Source organism: Anguilla rostrata, chromosome 3 (assembly GCF_018555375.3).
Source record: "Anguilla rostrata isolate EN2019 chromosome 3, ASM1855537v3, whole genome shotgun sequence".
Classification (NCBI taxonomy): Eukaryota; Metazoa; Chordata; class Actinopteri; order Anguilliformes; family Anguillidae; genus Anguilla; species Anguilla rostrata.
Genome location: NC_057935.1, coordinates 48,778,578 through 48,799,751, shown reverse-complemented (window position 1 = coordinate 48,799,751; position 21,174 = coordinate 48,778,578). Strand labels below are relative to the sequence as shown.

The window sequence follows — 21,174 nt, the reverse complement described above, 5'->3', positions numbered from 1 at the left end:
TATGATTGTGGAAAATGTTTTATTAAAACAAAACAATACAATAACTCGTAAAATGTGGTTTTATTGCTTTCCTTTTCCATAGAGCTCTCTGGTGTTTGAGGGAAGCAAAAAATCTATCTGCCATAGAGACCACAGAATATTCATACTGCTGCACCCCATAATGTTTCATGTGCATATTTTCATTATAATAGGTAAAGGATTCCTTACATGGCTGCCATATCACAACTCTGACACAGACAGGGCTTTTCATAAACCTGATTTTTTACAGATTCTTCTGGATTTTAAAGCTTCTCTCCAATGACCAATTCAATTTTAAGTAATATTAGTCATTGTTCAACATTTCAATTAGTTTAAGAGAATGTCACACACTTGAATTGAGGGTAGACTTTATACTGCACACTGCCCCTCTGTAGAGTCAGCACTAATGTAATCACCACATCCACGTTTTAGCTAGGGAAACCTCATTTTATCTAGACTTATCTCGTAGTGTTATTTTAAACATGTTTGATCATCGTGTCCTCCATGTTTTTTTGGGATACTCTCAACAAAGATTTTAAAGGTGCATATGTGTTTTCTTAAAATAATATAAATTCTCTGAACTTAATTTTTTAGAAACCTATGCATCACCAACATACTGCAATCAAACAATACAGGTGGAGGAACATTGGTAGAATGTTTGGCACTCAAGCTGTTGCATTTTAAAGCAGCTACTGTCATTCAAAACATAGAAAAAGAACAATTAACACTTTGAATTACGGTGACAAAACAATGTTTGGGACTAGCTATGAGAATTCAGTTATCTATTCAACAAGTTTGAATTAAAAAACAAACAATCCCATCATTATCAACAGGATTTCCTCTAAAAAACACAAGCTATGACAATATGTAAAAGTTACCAAGTGGTTCACAGGTTGTTTTAAAAAATTGTATAAAATGACATCCTACAAAAGAAGGTTTGAAGTCCAGTAAAAATGCAGAAAACAGTAGCAGACATGTGACCTTTAAAGCATAATAAAGCTCAGCCGTTGTGCTTGAACACTGGTCTATGCACCGGTGTCCTATTAGTGTTGAAAACGAAACAACAGAAAGACCTGATCAATTCCCAGTGAAAAGGGTGCGATGGGACGTAACAGCATTACTGGCTGCAGGGGGAGTGGTGATGCGGAAGAGGTTGGGTTTGCACAAATGGGAGTTGGAGGTAGGGGGCGCAAGGCGGGACTTCGTATCAGAAGGGGTGTGGCTCTTTGCGGCTCGAGATCTGGGAGTGACTAGCGGAGCTGGTAGCGCTGCGGATGACCTCCATCCACCTACGAGGACAGACAGACAGATAGGCAGATATTAGTGCTACTCCACACACTGAGATCCCAGCTGTTCTTATTGGCTCTTAAAGAGACAGTCCAACTTTTTTGGAAATGCTCTTTTTGGCTATCTAAACCATAGTTAAATGATAAGATCGATAAAAATTTCATCCCTGTGCATCCAGCAGAAAAATATTAGACAATATCTACAGGCAGCACGATAACTGTGCTACCACTATGAATGGCTACAAACAGAAGCAGCATTAACATGGAAATGCAGCCGAGTTATTTACACTAGCCTCCTGTATGTTTATAACAAGTAAAAATAAAAACAGAGAAACAAGAGGCAGGTAAATGCAGGACTATTGACAAAACCATGTATCCATCTACTGGGTGTAGTGATTAGTCGCTGTGCAGCACCACTTGAAGCGTGAGTTTGGGTTTGCCAGGAATGCAGTGCTATTGGCTGCAGTGGGAGTAAGAGAGCGAGTTTAAAGTCAGTGACACGGATACCTGGAAACCCCAAACTCACGCTTGTATTTCTGTCACGTAGCTTATCAGAGCTAACGGTGCATCCATCTGCAGCTATTCTTAGTGGTCACACAGTTAGCATGTAGCCTGTAGAAATTGTCTAATATTTTTAAAATAGACAAATATAACTACGGGTAAGATAACCAAAAAGCTAATTTCTCCAAAAATTTGAACTATCCATTTTATATTCAACATTCCAAATATCAAAAGAAAATGAGATGACTCTTTTGAAGTGTACAAATACTGGAAAGTAGCACATTGTTATGGTAAGATACATCAAATTTTGGTTTACACAATGTGATATGTATAAGTACCTATCAAATATCCATATCAAGCAATAAAGAGGTAAGTAAAATAAATAATCATGACATAAATCACCTACAGTTTGCTCATAAGGAACTCACCAAAGCATATCTAAATGGTTATCTGAATAACCAACTAAACCCTTTTCCTGGTTTTTGAAAGACTGAGAAAAACATATCTTCACTCCCCCAGTCAGTGTGGCATACCTCTCAAAAGTGTACTCGCTCTCAGATCTGAAATAGTAGACGTGAGATTTGAAATGCAGTTTGAAGACGTAGTCTTTGTGGATGTTTTCGGATTCAGAGGGGATGGTGACAGAGTAGCCCAGCAGGGGCAGGCTAGCAAGGGGATAGTCATCCTGTGGAAAAGAGGGGGGGGGGGGCATTGGGTTAGCCATGGGCAGCAGCATCACAGCACTCCACCGCACAACAAAATAAAACCCGTACCACACAAAGTGGAATATACCATTTTCACTAACAAAACATGCCCAGGAACCAACATCAGCCCTGGTTCCTCCGGTGGAAAAGGGGCTTTAGTTCCCGAGTTCAACATAAAAGGTCAATTCATGCTCAGGACACTGCATATTAGAATTATGGATACAGGCATAGTTTCCAAAACACTGCTTCCAACCGGTACCTATAATCTCTCATTAAAGAGGGAGAATGAGTTGTTGGAAATGTATTGACAGATCTCTCTAGGCCTCATTAGAGAGCAGGGACAGGAAATGTAATTAAAGGTCTATCACTGTCCAGGGCCTCGTTAAATCTTTAAACAGTTCTGTCTTCTGGAGTCTGGATGTTAACTATTGTCTTTGATGATCTGACAGGCCACTTTTTCAGGTGGCTTTGCAGCTGAATGACCTTTCCGTGATCGTGCACTGAGGTATCGATTAAATGGCCAGCTTTGATTCGTGCTCTGAGAAGAATCCCGTGGCATTTACTTTATTCCTAATTTCAAGAAACAAAATGGCTACTGAAATCATCCTCCTGACACAGAGGTCCAGACAAAAAGCCAGGCCAGACAGAAAAGAGGAGCCTAATGGAATAAGGAACTCCCACTATACTGATCAATCCCGTCACATGGGTGAAACAACATACACAGCGCTGCCATGCTAGAGCTCTACATACAGTCAGCACGTTCAGGAATGCCAAGGGTGGCCCCACATTTTTCAAGCCCGTTGCAATTCAAACAAACTCATACTGAGCTCGGTGAGAGAGATCTGGGGCACCGGATATGAGCTTACAGTTACTGATTAAGTGACACATGACCACACAGTGGCACAGAGGTCAAAGAGCAGAGGTCAGAGGGGGGTGGGGCTTCACCTGATGGGACTTGTAGAAAAACAGGCTGAAGTTTGTGAAGACCACCCACAGCTTCTGCCAGCCATTGCTGTTCTTGAACTTCCTCAGCAGGTTGCCAGACAGCTGATTCTAGGGGAGGAAAAAGCAGTGATTGCCTGTGGTCGTCTGCCTTTGGCAAATCTCTATTCTTCAGTCTTTTAACAAACAAAACCAAGACAAAGGAGCACAAAGAGCACATTGCAAATAAATGCGAGATACACATGAGACAACCATCTATAAGCCCATGAAAGGAATGAGAAGGCCCAAATATTAACTAGCGCAGCAAGCAGAAAACCAGCTTGTATGGGACACCAGAAAGACTGCTCACATCCTCTACCCTACAGTCAGTGTCCAGAGGATTGGTTCAATCTCATAGGTGTAGATTCTCCCCTCCAGGCAACAGCTATATGAGCCGACTCAGTGGAGACTCCACTCACTGTTGAAATGAGTAACTTGCTCTGAACATGAGCCTTTTACTGAAATCAAAGTGGTACCAACTAGTGGAATTGCAAATGAAGTACACAGACCCTTCATTATATTAAACAATTTTTTATTGCAGTTTGAATTTTATGAGTATAGCTATAGTTAGTTGGTCTATGAGCACAGGTAGAGTACATTAGATTATGCCACACACCCAGAATTTAAGTGATAAAACATATGTTTCTTCACTTTATGTTTATATATCTGTGCATATTTTATGCAGGTAGGCAGAGTGGGAGGGGACTGGGGGGAGGGGGTATGTGTAAGCAGTGACATCATGCATGAGGCCACTCCCCCTCTCTGGCACTGTTACCTCAGAGCTCCCGCAGGTATCACTAAGGGGAGGCTGTGAGCTTGGAACCAGCAGATAAGACAGAGAGACAGACACTGGTCCCTGGCCACTGCTAGGCCCAAAGGGGACGGGTTCTGAGGCAATGACTGGACTAGAATCTTCTACCACAGAAGAACAGACAGACAGACAGACAAAGAGGGAGGAAGAGGTATACGGACTCAGCAGGTGAAACGCACACGCGCACACATGCACACACGCACTCAGACACACACACACACAGACACAGACACTCGACAACCAACAACAGGTTAAACGCGGCAGCCAGCAGTGATCCTGGGAGCAGCAGCTGTGAAGGAAACCCTCATCATAAGTAAAAACAGGGCTCTCACCCTGGGGCACACCATTTTAAGGACATTAAACATTTCTCTCCCAATGGGGTTAAAACACTGCCTTTTACCTTCAGGACATAATAATGCAGGGTGAGTTACTCAGTCAACAAAACCAGAGATTGGATTTACCTTTCCCCTGAAATATTATGTCTGCTACCATTAATAATTCTACCTGAGTTATGGTGTCCTCAGGATACTGCACTGCTACCCATCTGCACAGCTTCATAAGCAGGGCAGGAAGGATGGGTAAATAGGGTTCAAGTGAAATAACTCAATCTGTCCTCAGTTTAAATGCACATAAACTCAGGAAGACTGGTGAGGAAATGTACAGGCCCAGCGTAACTCTACATGTGCAGTCTGAGATATGGACAGATGTACGGACAGACATCCTATGGCAGACGGGACTAGGCCATCGAGCAAAAAGTCAGGCCTGAAGAGAGCTGGAAAGATGACAGGAGCAGGTACAGCCCCTGGGGGTAATCCTGGTTTGAGTAAGAGTATAAATCTATACTGCACAGAATATAATGCTTTTATTATTCCTCCTTATTAGACTAGACATAAATGACATCGAATGACATGTCTGAAATCAAGCTGTATATAAATGTATATTCAATATTCAGGCCATCTGAGCAGCTATACAGGTCAATATGACCAGCATGTTTCAGGAAAAAGCAGCTAATGTTATTTTATGTAAAGACCAATAGGTCCAAATGTATTACTGTATTTTACTATAACTTTTACTATAACTGGGCCTTAGTCTAGAGAAATTCTCACAGGTCCGAGCATTTCAAAAAAACATTTGGAAACTGAATTTTGCTGCTCCCAGTGGAAAGAGTCCCATATGGACATGACAGACACACACAGACACAGAGCAGAGACACAGTGACAGGTGGACTGGATTTTGGTACCTCCACGGCTATGCTGAAGTCCAGCATGGACACGCTGGTATTCCTGTGCCAGCACACGTGCACTGTAGTGTTGCCACGGTGAGGCGCCTGTCTCTCCAGGGAAGTGCGAGAGGCGCTTATGTCGTCCTCGGACTCCTGCTCTAAAGTCAAGTCCTCTGGGGATTCTGGGAAATTGAGTAAAAGGAGCCGTGAATAAAGTGACCTTTTCTCGAGTTACAAACACTGAATGTTTAGCAAAGCAGACCATCAACACGTGGCTATGTTTTAAGAGGTACATCCATGGCCTGAAGTCTCTCAGACAGGTTTCCATTTGAACTCAGTGCAGCAAACAGTCTACAGATATTTCAGCTATGGCCTGTTTGTGACGCATCACTACACATTTCTTAACAACTTCTTGTGGGATAAAAAAAAAACGTTTCAGAAGCCAGCCACAGGCCAGAATATAAATACAACAACTGAGGGACTGGCCAAGGAGGCATTAAATGAAGGCGTTTAATCCTTTAGCAGGTGAACAATGCATGCACAGCCCAGGGATCAGGTCACTCTGCCTGCGAGACACGGCGGCCGCCATTGGGCCGCGGGGAACGGCTGACGTGGCGCTCCGCTGACTCACTGTTCTCCGAAAGAGCTCCGGCCTGCAGGTCTGAGGAGTGGCCATTGCACTGCTCTGCCAGGCCAATGGCCATGCTGATGTCCTCCATCCATTTCTCCATATCTGCCCCACAGCTGGAGGAGACAACAGGGTCAGTCCACGTGCAGGTGACCGCTAACCACACAAGTTAACAGTACCTTTATTCATTCAGTGACCGACATTATATTTCACTGAACCTATGCCTTCGCATCAAAAAACAAAGCATTGAGGACAGAGGATTTGACTTTGATCAGCTTGTTCAGTAACATTTATAAGCATAGCAGCTTTCCCACTGAATACTCTTTGCCCAACTGCAGTTGTTTTTATGAACAGTTGTGCAGCACTTGATAACAAATGCACTTTTGTCTTCATACAAGGAATAAATAGTTTGAGTTGTGACAGAGGAGATACGCCATCTTAACTGCACCTTCCCTTCCAGTTAGGAACCTGTCACATATAGTAAAGCCGCGCATTAAGCTAATTCTGTGGTGTTACCTTGCTGCCACGACCACGGACTGCCGCTGTCCTGACAAGGTGAAGGAGTAAGGCACGCCCCACTCTTCCTCGCTTTCTCTGATCTGAGGACAGGGAGAGGGACAGATAGCCTTTTCACCCACACTAGCCACCAGACACACTCCCCTGATGGACTACCAAACTTGAATTTAATTCTCTGCTGAATCCAATTAAGTGAATATGAATGGGAAGAATATGAATTCTTCCCATGCACAGCCGAGGATACCCCAACAGGTCACATGACAGATCAGATACATCAGAAAGCCTGTTCCTGTTCTGACAGTGATGGGAGAATGAGCATTTGTGAACACCATAATGGATAATACTACTGAACAACGAGCTGTCAATCAGTGGTTTATTTCGACAGATCTACTACTCTCCACAGAAAGGCTGAATTATTCGTTCAAATCAGTGATGCAGCGTTTCGTAGCTCTGCTCATTGTCAGATTAATGAAAACTCACACAACACATTCATAAGGGGGATTAATAAAGATAACTGCAAGAAATTCTTCAGGTTGAATTGTTCGTAGAACAAGGGGGCATAAATGGAAATTAGCAAAGGGTAAATTCAGTACAGATATTGGGAAGAATTGTTTCACACAGAGAGTGGTCAATGTGTGGAATAGCCTGCCAGGGTCATGTAGCAGAGGGGATTTCCAAGACCAGGTTTGACACGATGTTAGATACTATCTAGTTTGCAGGTAATCGGAGCACTAGGTACAATTCGGTTAGGAAAATGGCCAGCATTGTTGGGCTGAATGGCCTGTTCTCCTCATTATATCATGTGATGTTATGTTAACATTATCATCTGGTAGTTACATTATTATCTGATACAGTTGAGCCAAAAGTTCAAAAGTTTGAATGTCTTTAGCCTAAGTGTATGTGAACTTTTGGACTCAACTGTATGGCAGCACTGTTGCATATAAACATGCAGCACAACAATGATGTGGACAATGGTTATTGCTCAGAAGTTGTGAAAGTGTGAATTGTTCCTCTCTGTGGTACAATCTCAATACAGTATTTGAGTTTAAGCCCAACATCTATTCTTTTGCATACCGCTGTGTTACAGACAGTTTTTTATTTTATTTCAAGCTAGGTTTTTTTTGATGACGAATATGAGCTCTTTGGAAAAACACACAGTGTCAGTCAGATAAATGAAATGTTCTGTTGCCCTGCTGGGCTGTGTTTGCAGGAGAACAATGGCCCTCTTCATTGTGTAACATCAGAATTAGCAGCTTGGCTGTGGATACAGAGGCAGTAGGCTTAGAATCCCTCTTCACAATCCCCCCCACCAACTCTGTCTGTTTTGTTCTCTCATCATCTCTCTCTCCCTCTATCTCTCTCTCTCACACTCTCTCTCACACTCTCCCTCGCACTCTCCCTCGCACTCTCCCTCTCTCACTCCCACTCTCTCTGTCTTTCTGTTGGTCTGTGTATAGCAAGGAGCCATATCTTCCAGTATCCATACTGGGGGAAGTCGGTGGGAAACTCACTTTCATGCCATAGAGGGGGAGCTGGCCATGAACTTTGAACTGATTGGACGCCGTCATCCCTCGACTCGTGTACAGGAGGACATCATTGAACTGTCACCAGGCAGGGTGAAAAAAAAAAGCAACACAAAAGCACATCATTAGCCCCAATCATCAAGGAGCTATTCAGAAATGTTCCTAGTCCGTTTGCAGAGTAAACTGACTAGCAGATTGGAAATGACCAGAGATTAAGAGACAGGTATGCGCACACACAGGTGTAGGTGTGTAGCACGCTTTGTGAACACATTTCTGTCATGGTGGATCTAACATTCTGGGTGACTCACAGAACAGCAAACAACTATTGTGTGAATAAAGAGCTTGATGTACTGAGCTGTGGGGACATATTTCACTGAGTGGATCGATACACAGATGTATTCCTGCTAACCAAGGCTGGCACAGTTGCTCATGCAACTCTGGTGACAGCACACAAGTTCTCTTACATTATAAGTCACTCTCAATAAATGAACACAATATAACGTAATACAATACATATACATGTATTGTGATGTTGTGTTGTCATGTATTACTAATTTTGTGGATGTAAAACAAATAATCTGGTCCAAGCAGGACAAACAATACCCAGGTGCTACTGAAGATGTGCATTGCCAATTAGAGGTAGTCAGGTCAGGATCATTCTATAAAGCGTACAGTATGTGGTACACTGAAAAGAAAGAGGATTACCAGGAAAAACATTCTCTGTTGGAGGCCTTTTCCAGAGAGCTTGCTGAGACAGCCCAGCCTGATGAATTCCTGTAAAACACAAAAAACGCATCCCAAATATGGGGAAAATATATTCACGTGATGTTTCGTATTACCAAACAGCTTTGATCCCTTTATGATCCAAGGGGCCTGATGGAAGAGACAAGTAAAACTTGTGGAAAGAACACGCAACGTTCCACTGTACTCAGAGTTAATAAACTTCTTCCCCTGTGAATGCTGATTTTGAAAGAATTAGCATTCATGAGCACAAGCTACTGTGGCTAGCCAACTAAGCATTTTCCACCTTGCCAGTTAAACTGTGAGCCAACTAAAGCAACTCATCAAAACAGAGCTCATCAAAGCTTGATGCAACTAGATAGCTAAATGCTGGGTAACTATCACGATCACTTAAGTAATACATTACTTGTTTTATGAACCTTTACATTTTACATTTCACTATGGCACCAATCGGCAGTTTAAAAACAGAGAGATTCAGTGATCCCTCATCCCATCATACAGTATTTCTACCATCAATGGTTTCTGTGCACTCACACGTCCTGGAATGGCCAGATTATCGATGCCGACCAAGTCCTTCTTCAGCTCCAGAAGTTTCTGGAAGTTCTCCATCTTGATCATGGGACTGTGCAGTTGGGTCGCAATCTCTGCTATGTCAGCAAGTGCGGCTGGGGGGAAGGGCACAGATGTCATCACCAGTACCAGACTTTTGATTATAAAATGATAGACGTAGACGTAGATGGGCTGAATGGCCTCTTGCTGTCATCATATCTGTCATATGTCCTAAAACAGGGGTGGGCAATTCCAATCCTGGAGGTCCAGTGTGGTATTTTGTTTTCACCGAGGATTTGCTTAGTTCACCAGCAAACGGTTTCATACAGAAAAATGAGAATAGTCGTCAGCTGTCAGTCATGAATTTGACTGAAATGCCACATAGCATAAACGACTGGGTTCACTGAATAATTAAAGAGCAGAAGTCAGCCCACCCCCTCACTAAAAAGATTTACCTAGAATCCCCAGCTGTCCCCTGTCAGTGTGCTAGTTGATAGTGAGCAGTGTGTCGGCTCTGTACCTCTGGAGTCCCTGAAGTCCACATGCGTGGCTGGGTAGTGCTTGCACAGCCGCTCCAGGATCTGCTTGTAGTGCATGAGGCGGTGCAGGGGGCGGAGCAGGAAGATGTTGAGTGGCAGGTAGCACGCCTTCTGCAGCTCAAAGTCCCGGCACAGCGCCTCCAGCTTTCGGGAGGCCCGGCACGCCTTCTCCAGCTCCAGCAAGGCCTCCGAGTGCTTCTGCAGGTGACCGGTCAGCAGCTGCAAAAGGAGGGGAGGGGGTCAGATGGGAAACGGTGGTGTCCCTATCCCGCCCTCAACCCAAGGTTAAGCAGGGCTGCTATTAACACGCATTCCTCCCCTCTCGATGACCTCATTAAGCTCTCCGAAAGGCTTAAGTTACGACGATGGAAAGCTCAGCGCAGGTTTTGAGAAAGGGGGCCAGTCATACGGGCAGGGTGGCTCACTCCTGCTGCTCAGTGAATGCTGCACACACAGCCGCTGCCTCACTCCCACAGACGGCTGGTTTTTCCACCGCTCCCCCCGTGCTAGCCTCCGCCAGGAAAATGTGCTGGGCTGGCCTCATTTGCTCTAACTCCCCACAAAACTGCATGAACTCTATCCTGACGCTAACCCCGCCCCCCTTCATTACATTCTGAATGCTCTTATCCGGTGACTTTCACAGATTAATGTACATTTTCACATGCAATCCTTTCATAAAGCTGGATATTTACTAGAGCGATTCTATCTGGAATCTAACCTGGGAACTGGACCTGCAACCTTTAAGGTACATTCCTGGTTCCCTAAGCATTATATTACACTGCCACCTCATCAGAGGCCAGTGAATTCACCCTGTGTTCCTGCTAAACTCAGAGTTCAGAGGAACACTTTTATGAGCCAGACCTCACCCCCTGGGCAGCGTGGAGGACATCAGACCCACAGCTTCTTTTACTGAGCCTTTCATCTTCAGACCTTTTCTATGGGGGGGGTTTGGTTAATGTGAGAGCCTGACTGCAGTGCCCATTAGCAAGGAGCGCATATTAACAACTGAACCGGGCAGTCACTCAAACACTGTCAGTGATTAGAGGCACTGTTACAAATAATTAATCAAACATTAATTAACCAAACTGTGTTCATGGTGGTGATTGATATTATTATTGCATAATTAATTACCTATTTTCCTGGTTGATATATTTGCATAAACAGAAAACCACAGGGTCTGTAACAGGTCCCAAGATAGACCTACAGGCCTAAAGTTTTTACCTGAAGCCAAAATGAGAAATGCAGGGACTGATTTTTGGCACTGGTGACTACAGATCTTTCCCCCTCACCTTCATGCCCTGGGCATTGTTCAGCATGACATCCCCAATGCGCTGGTAGTCTCCTTTGATGTGGGCGTTGGAACGACCCTCCCTATACAGAACACAGAAATTTAATCTTTACATCATTTTTCATTCAGGCCATTTTTTTCTTTTTATGAGAGGTAAGCAAAAAATGTCACTCCATTCAATATCATTAAGCCATCGGAGTCGTTCTATATAGACACAAAAAAGTCTTGTATCTCCACAAAGTCATACTTTCAATAATACAAAAACTTTCATTTTTTACATCATATTAATAAGGTTTTAGTTTTAAGGTATTTTGAATAAATGTTTTTAGTACCAGAGACATGAAACATTTATGGTTCATGAAGCAATGATGCACTCAAAAATAGCAAAAATGGAGATGCAAGCTATCAACTCAGATAATTATTTATTGGTGCCACTTATTTTGTGTGTAGCCCTGTGAATTTTGGTACTGGACAGTTAAGCAATAGTCAGATTCTGAATGAGCACTTCTGTAGAACTGCCAGCAGATGTCCCTCTCGAGCAATGTTCTAATCGTGCATGGACAATAAAACAAACACTCCCATCTTCTTCAGCCATCAGGCTCTCCCTCACATTCTTGAAGCCAGACTCATTAGTGCTCACAACATGGATCTACTTTATGGGCAAATTAGATCTAGCACAACTAGAGTTCTGAACCCCAAGTGTTTGAAGGGAATGATTTACGAGCAATTTATACTACGTCTCTCAGCCCAAGGCGGGTCTCTCTAAATTGGATGGCTGTGAGCTGTGTAAAGGCTAGCTTACTACTGGGAATGCCATTGATGGCTACTCAATTATGTACAACATGTAGATTGTGCTACTGCCGGTCTTTTTCCTTGAGCGGCAGAATTATGAATGAGTGATGCTTGATTCAGGAAGGCCAGAGGGCGACCCAAGTGAAAGGCCGTATTGAACAGACAGCCTCATCTCTGACTGTTCCCAGCCAGCTCTGTTAAGCTTTGATGTGAAGATGGGACTTGCTGATTATCGCTAGTGTCGCTGTGGTGGAGTGGGGGCAGGGGCGGGCCTCAGCGGTTGGGGGATAATCCCTTGAGGTTTGGAAAGATGCCACAGCCCAGCAGTTCAATGAGATGTGATTTGAGTGGGAGAAGCTTCTCTGCTGGGACTTTCACAGGAAGAAAGAGACAGGAAGTGGGAGCCCAAGGGCTGTGGGGCAACAGGGGCTGCCCTTACTGCTTGGCTGTTTCCATGGAGACCACTGCTTTCCCTCACATTCTAAGCTGTATTCAAATTAGACAGAATACCAGTACTGGATATGAAGCCATCAGTGGGCCTGGTGCCTAGATCAATTATGATGCTATACAGAAGCATCCTTGGGCTGTTCTGGAAGGCATTTGTGATAAACGGTGATGTAATGTTACAAGGGAGTTCTATAAAAGAGTTCTACTGGTGTGCATATTTAAAGGAAGTTTATTTGGCTTGGTTTACTTTCTAATATTTTTCTGGAATGGATACTTTAAACACGATAAATCTAAATCTAAAAGGCTTAAGACAGTCCACAACAGAATTTTCAAAATGGTGCTAAGTTTACATGTGCTCAACATATGAAAATGTTAAACTACAGCTTTGAATCTCACATTAAAATGTACAGTGCAGTACTCAGTATAGTTGGTTGTGTACATAAAGATCTGTTTTCACCAGAAGAATCTCCCCATGCAGACCAGCCCATCTGCCTGACCCCCTCCCCCTCCCCCCTCTCCATGCCCAGGCCCCATCCTCACCACAGGGCCAGTCTCTGCTCCACCTCCTTCAGGAAGCCGGTGTGGAACTTGTACAGAGGGTCAAAGTTGGAGCAGATGACGTTCCTGAGAGAATCGGGCATGGCCTCGTCTTTCCCCACCGAGTTCTGGAAGGCCTGGAGAAACGACACGGTGCTGTCACTCCGCCTCAGAGCCACCAGGCTCAAACAGCAGAGCGGCTCCACACAGGTGGGAAAAGGAAGGAGAAAACAGTTTCCACTCAATGAGAAGCCAGCTAATGTGATTGTATTGGAGTCGTTCTGTCAAGAGAGCTCTGCATCAATAGCCAACGACCACGTGTCAGGACCAAGTCTTGAAGAAAATCTCATAATGACCATGCGGGATCAATTCGATCGATGCCACCATCATTGCAGACACAGCCCTCGGGGACAAATTCATCTAACGGCACCGCATCTGCAGGAATGAGAACATGACGGCCTGGCCGCTATTGGAAACCGTGCAGGGTTTTGATTGGCTGGTTCATTGAGTGGCTGCTGCAGTGGTTGGGCAAGCCAAGTTGCTGGAAGCCCTTGAAAGCAGGTGAAAAGCTGCATCTCAGATGGCTACAAACTCCACAGGAAGTTGGAACAGGCAGTGGAAAAACAAAAAAAACAAAAAACAAAGGAGCTGTAAGTGGGTGGAGTTTCAAGCGATGGAGCCAACACAAATATTTATAGGATGTGTTTTAAAAATAATCTCTTTTTGGACATCCGAGGGCCAGCGAGGTCACTGGGAGGGGCTAGAGAAACAGCAAACCGTAATCGGACCTCATCGGTCCTGCTCGGTCTGGCGGGGAAACCATCCGCTGTGACGGAGCCCTGCTCCTCATTAGAAAGGAGGCGTTTCACTCCCCCTCCCACCCCCCACCAGTGCATTTCCTTTTTCTTCCTCAGCGAGGCCTCGGAGGTACAAATAAAAGGTGTTTGTGTGCCTGTGCAAAAACAGCCAGCAGGATGTTCACAGCAGCCACAGAGCGCCCCCAAAACAGGAGATAACGAGCCTGGGAAAGGAGATTGTGAAAAGAGAAACCCTCAGGCAGCAGGAGCTGTCAAAGCCCACCTGTCACCACCAAAAACATTCCAGGAGGTATCCAAACAGGGCAGGAGACCAATTTAACCACAATTCAGGTAACATTTCAGCAAAACCCAAACATCCCAACAGTCCAGCTGATGAGGCGATTGCATTTTTTATGCAGTAATAAGGCAGTTACTGTGCCAGCAATAATGCGGTCCTTCTGCCTGAATTAAGATGTGGAGAAAAGAGGAGGAAAAGGTTGTGAGAAGTACACCAATCTGGTAAGCCTTACCACAGTAATGACCTCCAGGTCCTTTAGATATGTCCTCTCTGTGGTCAGCAGTTCCTTGGCGATGAAGTAGGCCTTGTCCGTTGGGAACCTCTGGAAACGAGCGAGGATTCAGTCAACAGCACTTATTGAATGCTACTGCCACTAACCCCAATTATGCAATGGTGCAAACTACACTGCAATGCTAATCAACATTACAAAGGGGAATGTGGACTGCAGCCAGTCACTTAAATTCTTGTTAAGTTTGTCTGCCTCTAGTAAACTGTATTTATAATATACCACGGTGAGCCATCTCATTCCTCACTGGGGCCAGAGATCAGACTCTTCAGCTCAAAGTGCTTAAGATCAAAGCTACACGATCGGCAAATTCTCCTAGCTGGCCTTCCTTTGGACCACAAACCTTCCTCCGAACCTCGTCTTCCTCGTCGGGGCGTAGGCAGCCCGCGTCGTTCAGCAGGGGGCTGGTGAGGGGAGAGGGCTGCCGGCCATCCGGGCTCTGACCGAGGGCCAGACTCTGCTTTTGTCCGTTGACCAGGCCCTGAGACTGTCCAGAAGATTCAGAGAGCCGAGGACTGTTTGCTACCAAAGCTGAGGGTGACAGGCAGGCAGAGAAAGATAGGCAGACGGAGAGAAAAGAGAGAAGGGGAAAAGTTAGACTTTATGTCACATTTAAATACATTTTAGCAAGAACTACTGTAATGCTGCACTGTGCAAACTAAACCATCAGAACTACAGCAGTGGCTAGCCACCATAGAATCTTACAGACAGGCTGACTAAAGCTAGGAGATGACTTCCAGACAGCCATGGATGAGTCATTCTTCACATAGTTCATGTAGTTCATACTGGTTCAGCACATGTGTTCCAAGCCTAAGAATTTATGTGACTTCAAAGGATTTATTTGGAAATTCATCCCACCTTTTGTCACAGATTTCTGTTTTCATCCTATCAAATCATGGAGAAGGGAAGGTCTTGTGCCTTGGCTGATTGGGTCAACAGTTAAAGTCACTTACCCGATTTCACTAATTAGCCACTACATCTAATACGGTAACAGACTGCATACTTGCCCGCCACTGTTTTCTGTCCTCTGATTGCACCGTGTTGGTAAGGGTAAAACAGTGATTAAACTAGTGCTTCTCTAACACAGGGCTAAGACAGAGTCTACAAATGAAAGGGAGAGCTGTGACAGTGACTACAAAATGTGACCTCACCACATGCTGAACAAACACACTCAGACACTGAACACACGCACACATATCTGCATGTGTATAAACACATTATATACACACGACAACTAAACAGACGAAGCTCTCTAAGACACCACATGACGGAAGGGAGGGGATCACTAGCATCTAGGGACGATCACATGACATTGGTGGGTGTCTTTAAATAAGATGCTTGGAGTCCCGCTTCACAAGGTCAACTTTTATTGACACTAGTGCACAACCGTATACAATGTTAAAAAGTGTAGAAACCTTTCCAAAAGAGTGAAATAGCAAAATGAAAACAGAAAAAAACAGTTGAGGAATCCAGTACAAATACAAGACTACAATATATACACAGTGTTACAGAAGTGAGAGTGGGAGAGAGAGAGAAAGAGCAGAATAGAGATTTAAGAGATTGTGCAGGTACATTCTAGGCCAGGCCCACAACACAGGCCTTCTAACCTTAGAACAAGACCAGACTGGTTCTAGAAAAACGAGCAAACCCAGGGTCTGCTCTAGCTTTAATTCAGTATCCTGTGTATGAGCTTCATAATAGTCCAAGTATTAGTGGTTAAAGACCCAGTGCTTACCAGCACTTTTTTAATCGTTTATTGAAACAGTTGTTTTAGGTGGAAACACAGCAGGTTAAGGTACAATCAGGCTAGTCCATTTACAAGCCATTATGCTCCATTTCAAGTCATTTTGACATTAAAAGTAGCACATTCAGCAGTGAGAGGCATTCAGACATATCTGCAAATTGCAGGTTGAATTTTGCTATGAAATACATGTACAGTACATTTAAAAATGTAACTATGTTTTGACCCACAAAAATTGGTCAAATTAGTAGCCAGTACTATACAATAGGCTAAATTGAATACAAAATACCGATATAAAATTGCGTACTAGAATAAGCTTCACATTTAAAATGAAAATATGAATAGTTACTGTATATACACATGCTTAAAAAAGATTTCTAATGACAAGACCTGCTGAACGTGCTACTTCGGTGGCAGCCAGGTGAAAGATCTGTAGCTTCAGCGTGTGAGGGGCACAGTCTGAAAAAAGTCTGCAAAAAGGGGCAACACACCATGCCAGTGAACAGGGTTACTTTCCATAGACATGCTGCCTGGGCAGTGACGCCCCCTGGACCCATGCTTAATGCCCAAAGGGGTGACACCGATATCGGGGAAAACACACAAGCCTGCCCTGGTGGCTAACATGGGAGGAACTGGCTCAGACTTAAAATCTTTTTTTTAATTTTTTACTTTGCCTTGGTCAAGGTAAATCGAATGCATCATAACCACATGCAAATAACTACATATTCTGGGCACTAACTTAACCCGTCAGCATCCCTGTATAACTGGAGCAGAGCTTTTGGCCATGTGCAGCATCTCCCATAGAAAGCCGTTAAGGCAGCGCTTGGTGCATCAAGGTTTCTCTTTGAATCTGCAGTGATCCAGGAACTGACACTATCCTGACACTTTGAACTGGGCGGTTATCTTTCTCTCTGTAGCTGTGGCTGGGCATTACACCCCCCTTCAATGGCCACTGAAGACTCCCACCAACAGACTGCTGGGTTCTCTTAGAGACGTTTAACAACGGCCGTTCCTTGTTTCACAGTCTTCACGTAAAGGGTTCTTTCATTGGCAACAAATAAAATGGCTACAGCCTTCAGAATATTATGACATCACATTACCAAAGAAAGAATTTCAGCTCAGTTAGGCATACTGCACTGGTCTCTATTGAGCAGTGGTGCACTTTTAACCTCAAAATGTCCTCACTGTATGCAGACTAAACACAGACTAGATGTTTTGACATTGACGTCTATAATGATTCATTATTTTGTCAACAAAATGGTTAACTGCCAAAACTGTTAAGTTTTTCATTCATGACTTGACATTTACTGCTGTAGTTTCAAGCAGTGCGTACAAGATTCAGTAAGCAAATTAAATGCAAATAAATAAATCAATAAATAAATAAATACATGACCCAGAAAGCAGGCATAAGCATACGGTGGAGGTGAATTATGAGGACAATGAGCCGTGGGATGTTGCCAGTTCATCGGGTTGCATTTCAGACAAACATGCAGTACCTACGGAGATAACCTTCTATTCGTCCCTTCTATTCTCCTGTCCTGAACAACCTCCAGTGCCCGCCCCCCTGTCCCGTCTCCCCCTTTCTCCCAGTTACCAGGATCACTGCATCTAAGGGAACCCCGGTTACCCTGGTCTCTTCACACACAGTGAGTGACAGAACAGCAGAACAGTGGCACAGCGCAGGAACAGAACAGGGCCACATGCCTCCGGGAGAGAGGAACAGAGACAACGTGAGACTTCAACCCCACAGATACATGCTGACAGAACAGTGCTTCCATAGGGAAAATCGAAAAGAACACAAAAAAGCAGTGTGTTATAAACATAGCGCAGATATCCAATTGCTCATAAAAATGATAGGAACTGCAAATAAACCGCAAACAAATGACAATGGTGAGAATGAAGCCCCGGCAGCCTTTAATTCGCAAAAAACAAAAAAGAAGAAAATTAGGGAGCAAAAATAACAAAAACACACAAAAACAAAGCAAAAATGAAGGTCAAAGTGCAAAGTTATTTCGTGGGGATAGTTTGCTCTGCTGGCAATGCATGCTGGGAAACAGGGACTCCTGCTTGCTGTGCCTGGCCTGGCCTTGGCTTCTGCAGGGGTTAGTGCTTTAGTTGAAAAGTTCCTGTCCGCACAGCATGAATCGAAGGCATAATAAGAGATATTGAGTGAAGTAGGGGGGTTATTTTGCAGGTTGCAGGTCTTGTGGCACTTGTCTCTGTGATCGCATTGATTTGACTGAAGCTGAGCTCGAGCTCTGGTTGAGGGTTTCTATCCAAGCTAAGTGCACCTTCTGTAAGCTGCTATGGCTGAAATGCCTAAATTGTAAATTGTTATGATAATATGAAAAGAGGAACGTCCAGAATTTACAGTACATGTTCCACAACTTTCCCAAGCCCCAGGAACTACACATAAACAGAGTCCAAAGCTCAATTCTAGACGATATGTGCCAGCATAAAAGTACACCAGTAAACAATTATTGAAACAGCAAGAGACTATTAACGATTATTAATATTGCTACCCATATTGGATAACACTGAGATGCATGTAAACTAAGGTATCCTATAGAGTACTGCTCAATGGTTTGGACATTTAACTCGACATCAGATGACTACAAAATCCAAATGCCCTTTCTGAATGAACATTAAGAGTCTGATCATCAAGTCCACTGATATGACATCAAGAAAAGAACCCAGACTTCCGACAATTTACAACAGCTGCAGAAAGAGCATACTGTAAACAAAAGCACTGGATTAACTGGAATGTGAGGCGTAGTGGGACACTAAATTATTTGCACCTGGCGTAACAGTTTAAACAGTAAAATTGCTCAGTCTAAGGAAACATTCATTATATGTAAACGGCTAAGTCAAAATGTCTAACACTGAAATAGCAACTGTACTTCACTTTACCTACAATTTACACCAATTACATCACATTGTATACTACAGCATTCCAATCATTTAGTAACCAGCTTGCTCTATAAGTATGCCCTACAAACCTACCTACTCCACAAGACTATGATGGACAAAAATCATTCAAACAGCATACACTGTAACAAGTGCAGTCAAAACACTTACAGTAAGATTACAGTAAGACAATCAAATTCCCTATCAAACGGTCAAAATAAAACATCTACAGCTAAGTCTTCCATTTATGGCATCAACAAGTACTTTCTCTCCAATTATCAAGACACATGAAGGCAATTTGACCAAATGCTTTGATTCTACCCTTTTACGCAATGCACAAATAACGAGTTATTACAGCAGAGTCAAATGCATGGCAATATAAAACCACTAATCCGAGCAGAGCTTTCTGTGAAAGCTCTCCTCACAACAAAAATGGAAATAGAACCTTCATCACCAGTCACCCCAGCTCGGTTTCAAGACAGAAGGGCAGCAAATGAATTAGTCATAGGCTGAATGTGACTTGCATTTTCCCCAACCCGGGTTTCAGTAAAAACAAAGCATTTTTAGCCATTAAGTCTTCTCCGGTTACTGATTTCATCTTCAGCTGTACAGCGTGTGATCAAAGCGGCTTGGCACTTGGAAGAACTCTGTCTGAGGGACTTCACACTGTTTGCAGAAGCAGACAGAGTATGTATGTACATGATCAAACTGCGAGGGCTAAGCAAGGCTAACCTTTCAATTTTGATTACACGGCAGCCATTTCCTTATTTGTACAAATGATGTAGAAATCAGGCCCCTACAGCAGAAAAGTGCTTATGGCAGTGTTCAGCATTCTGTTGTTTATGTGTACACTTCCCACACGAATGTGGTCTCCTGTAACAAAGTGCGGCACCACCACAATCAACAGACACACATGGGGGGAGAGGGGGCAAAGTCCCCTCTTTCGCTAACACCTCCCACCACCGGGGGCACACCACTTCAGACTATGAAAAGAGCCCAGAGCTCGCTACCAAGTTAATCCCCACAGCCGGCTCATGGAGCCGCCTGTGCTAACAGCTAAAGACACGCGCCCCGTCCTCGTCGCTAAAATTAAAGCAGCCGTCCTCCTCCGTCTCCTCCTCCAGCTGCAGGCTCCCAAAGGAGAACTTGTTTCGGGGCATGGGGGAGGCGCCGTCGGCGCCGGGGTTGCCATACACCAGCGGGTGGCTGCAGGAGCTGCCCGTCTCCGACTCGGAGTCGCTGGACTCCGTGCCGCTGCTGGTGGAGCCGTCGATCATCTGGACGGCTCCGGTGTGTTCGGCGCCCGGGCGGCCGTACAGCCGCTGGGCGGGGCCGGACCGGGGCTGGCCAGGCGCCGAGAGGCCGTTGGCCACCATGCGGCGCTCCAGCGCGGCCGCACGCTCGGGCCGGGACAGGACCGGGCGGGGCTCGCGGGCGGGGGTGGAGGTGAGCTGGCTGAGGATCAGGGGGTCGGTGTCGGACCGGTTGCGGGCGCCCTGCAGCTTCTGCAGGTGGGGCGAGCGGCTGGCGATGGGCGAGTAGCTGCCGTAGCGGCGGCCCTCGTCCCAGCGGCCCGGCCGCCCGCCGTGCCCGTTCTGCTCGCCGTAGCTCAGAGAGCCGGTGCGGTGGAAGGTGCTCATTATGGGGCTGGGGCCGGAGCTGCGGCTGCCCGCCACGTGGCGCGCCACCAGGGGGCTGCGCTGGGCCGGACCCCGGAAAGCCTCGTCCACCAGCGTGCTGTGGAGAGGGGCGTGGGGTAGCCCGACGCCGTACAGCGACACGTTCGACGCCTCGTCGTCCAAGAACTCCAACGGGGGGGCGGAGAAGGGGGGCGACTCCCTATAGCGGGTTTGTTTGGCCGGGCCCCGATCCCGCTCGTACTGGGGCTGGCGGTGGTAGCCCCCGTTAGCGGGGCCCCTGCTAAGGAACGGCGGCTCATCCTCGTCATTGTCATTTGTGTGAGAGTGGGACCTGGTGACGCGGCCCTTGGCCACGTCGTACTCGCTATCTATGTCACTGCAGTCGATGTAGGGGATGGAGGAGCTGCTGCCTTTGGCAGCCC

At 45.1% G+C, this 21,174-nt stretch overlaps 1 protein-coding gene across 4 annotated transcripts in view; it reads right to left on the bottom strand.

Moving 5' to 3' along the window:
- Positions 1-21,174, bottom strand: part of farp1 (FERM, RhoGEF (ARHGEF) and pleckstrin domain protein 1 (chondrocyte-derived)) — an 84,355-nt gene continuing 63,181 nt past the window's right edge. For 3 of the 4 annotated variants that reach the window (XM_064327966.1, XM_064327964.1, XM_064327965.1), the window contains exons 14-27: positions 14,808-14,995; positions 14,411-14,500; positions 13,087-13,220; positions 11,309-11,390; positions 10,001-10,238; positions 9,466-9,596; positions 8,896-8,964; positions 8,179-8,268; positions 6,668-6,750; positions 6,155-6,267; positions 5,542-5,705; positions 3,455-3,562; positions 2,339-2,490; positions 1-1,307 (exon numbers count right to left, since the gene is read on the bottom strand). In XM_064327966.1, coding sequence (XP_064184036.1) covers positions 1,226-1,307; positions 2,339-2,490; positions 3,455-3,562; positions 5,542-5,705; positions 6,155-6,267; positions 6,668-6,750; positions 8,179-8,268; positions 8,896-8,964; positions 9,466-9,596; positions 10,001-10,238; positions 11,309-11,390; positions 13,087-13,220; positions 14,411-14,500; positions 14,808-14,995 — 1,724 coding nt within the window. In that variant the 3' untranslated portion in view covers positions 1-1,225. The remainder of the gene's footprint in view (positions 1,308-2,338; positions 2,491-3,454; positions 3,563-5,541; positions 5,706-6,154; positions 6,268-6,667; positions 6,751-8,178; positions 8,269-8,895; positions 8,965-9,465; positions 9,597-10,000; positions 10,239-11,308; positions 11,391-13,086; positions 13,221-14,410; positions 14,501-14,807; positions 14,996-21,174) is intronic. The other variant, XM_064327967.1, reaches the window with a different exon arrangement.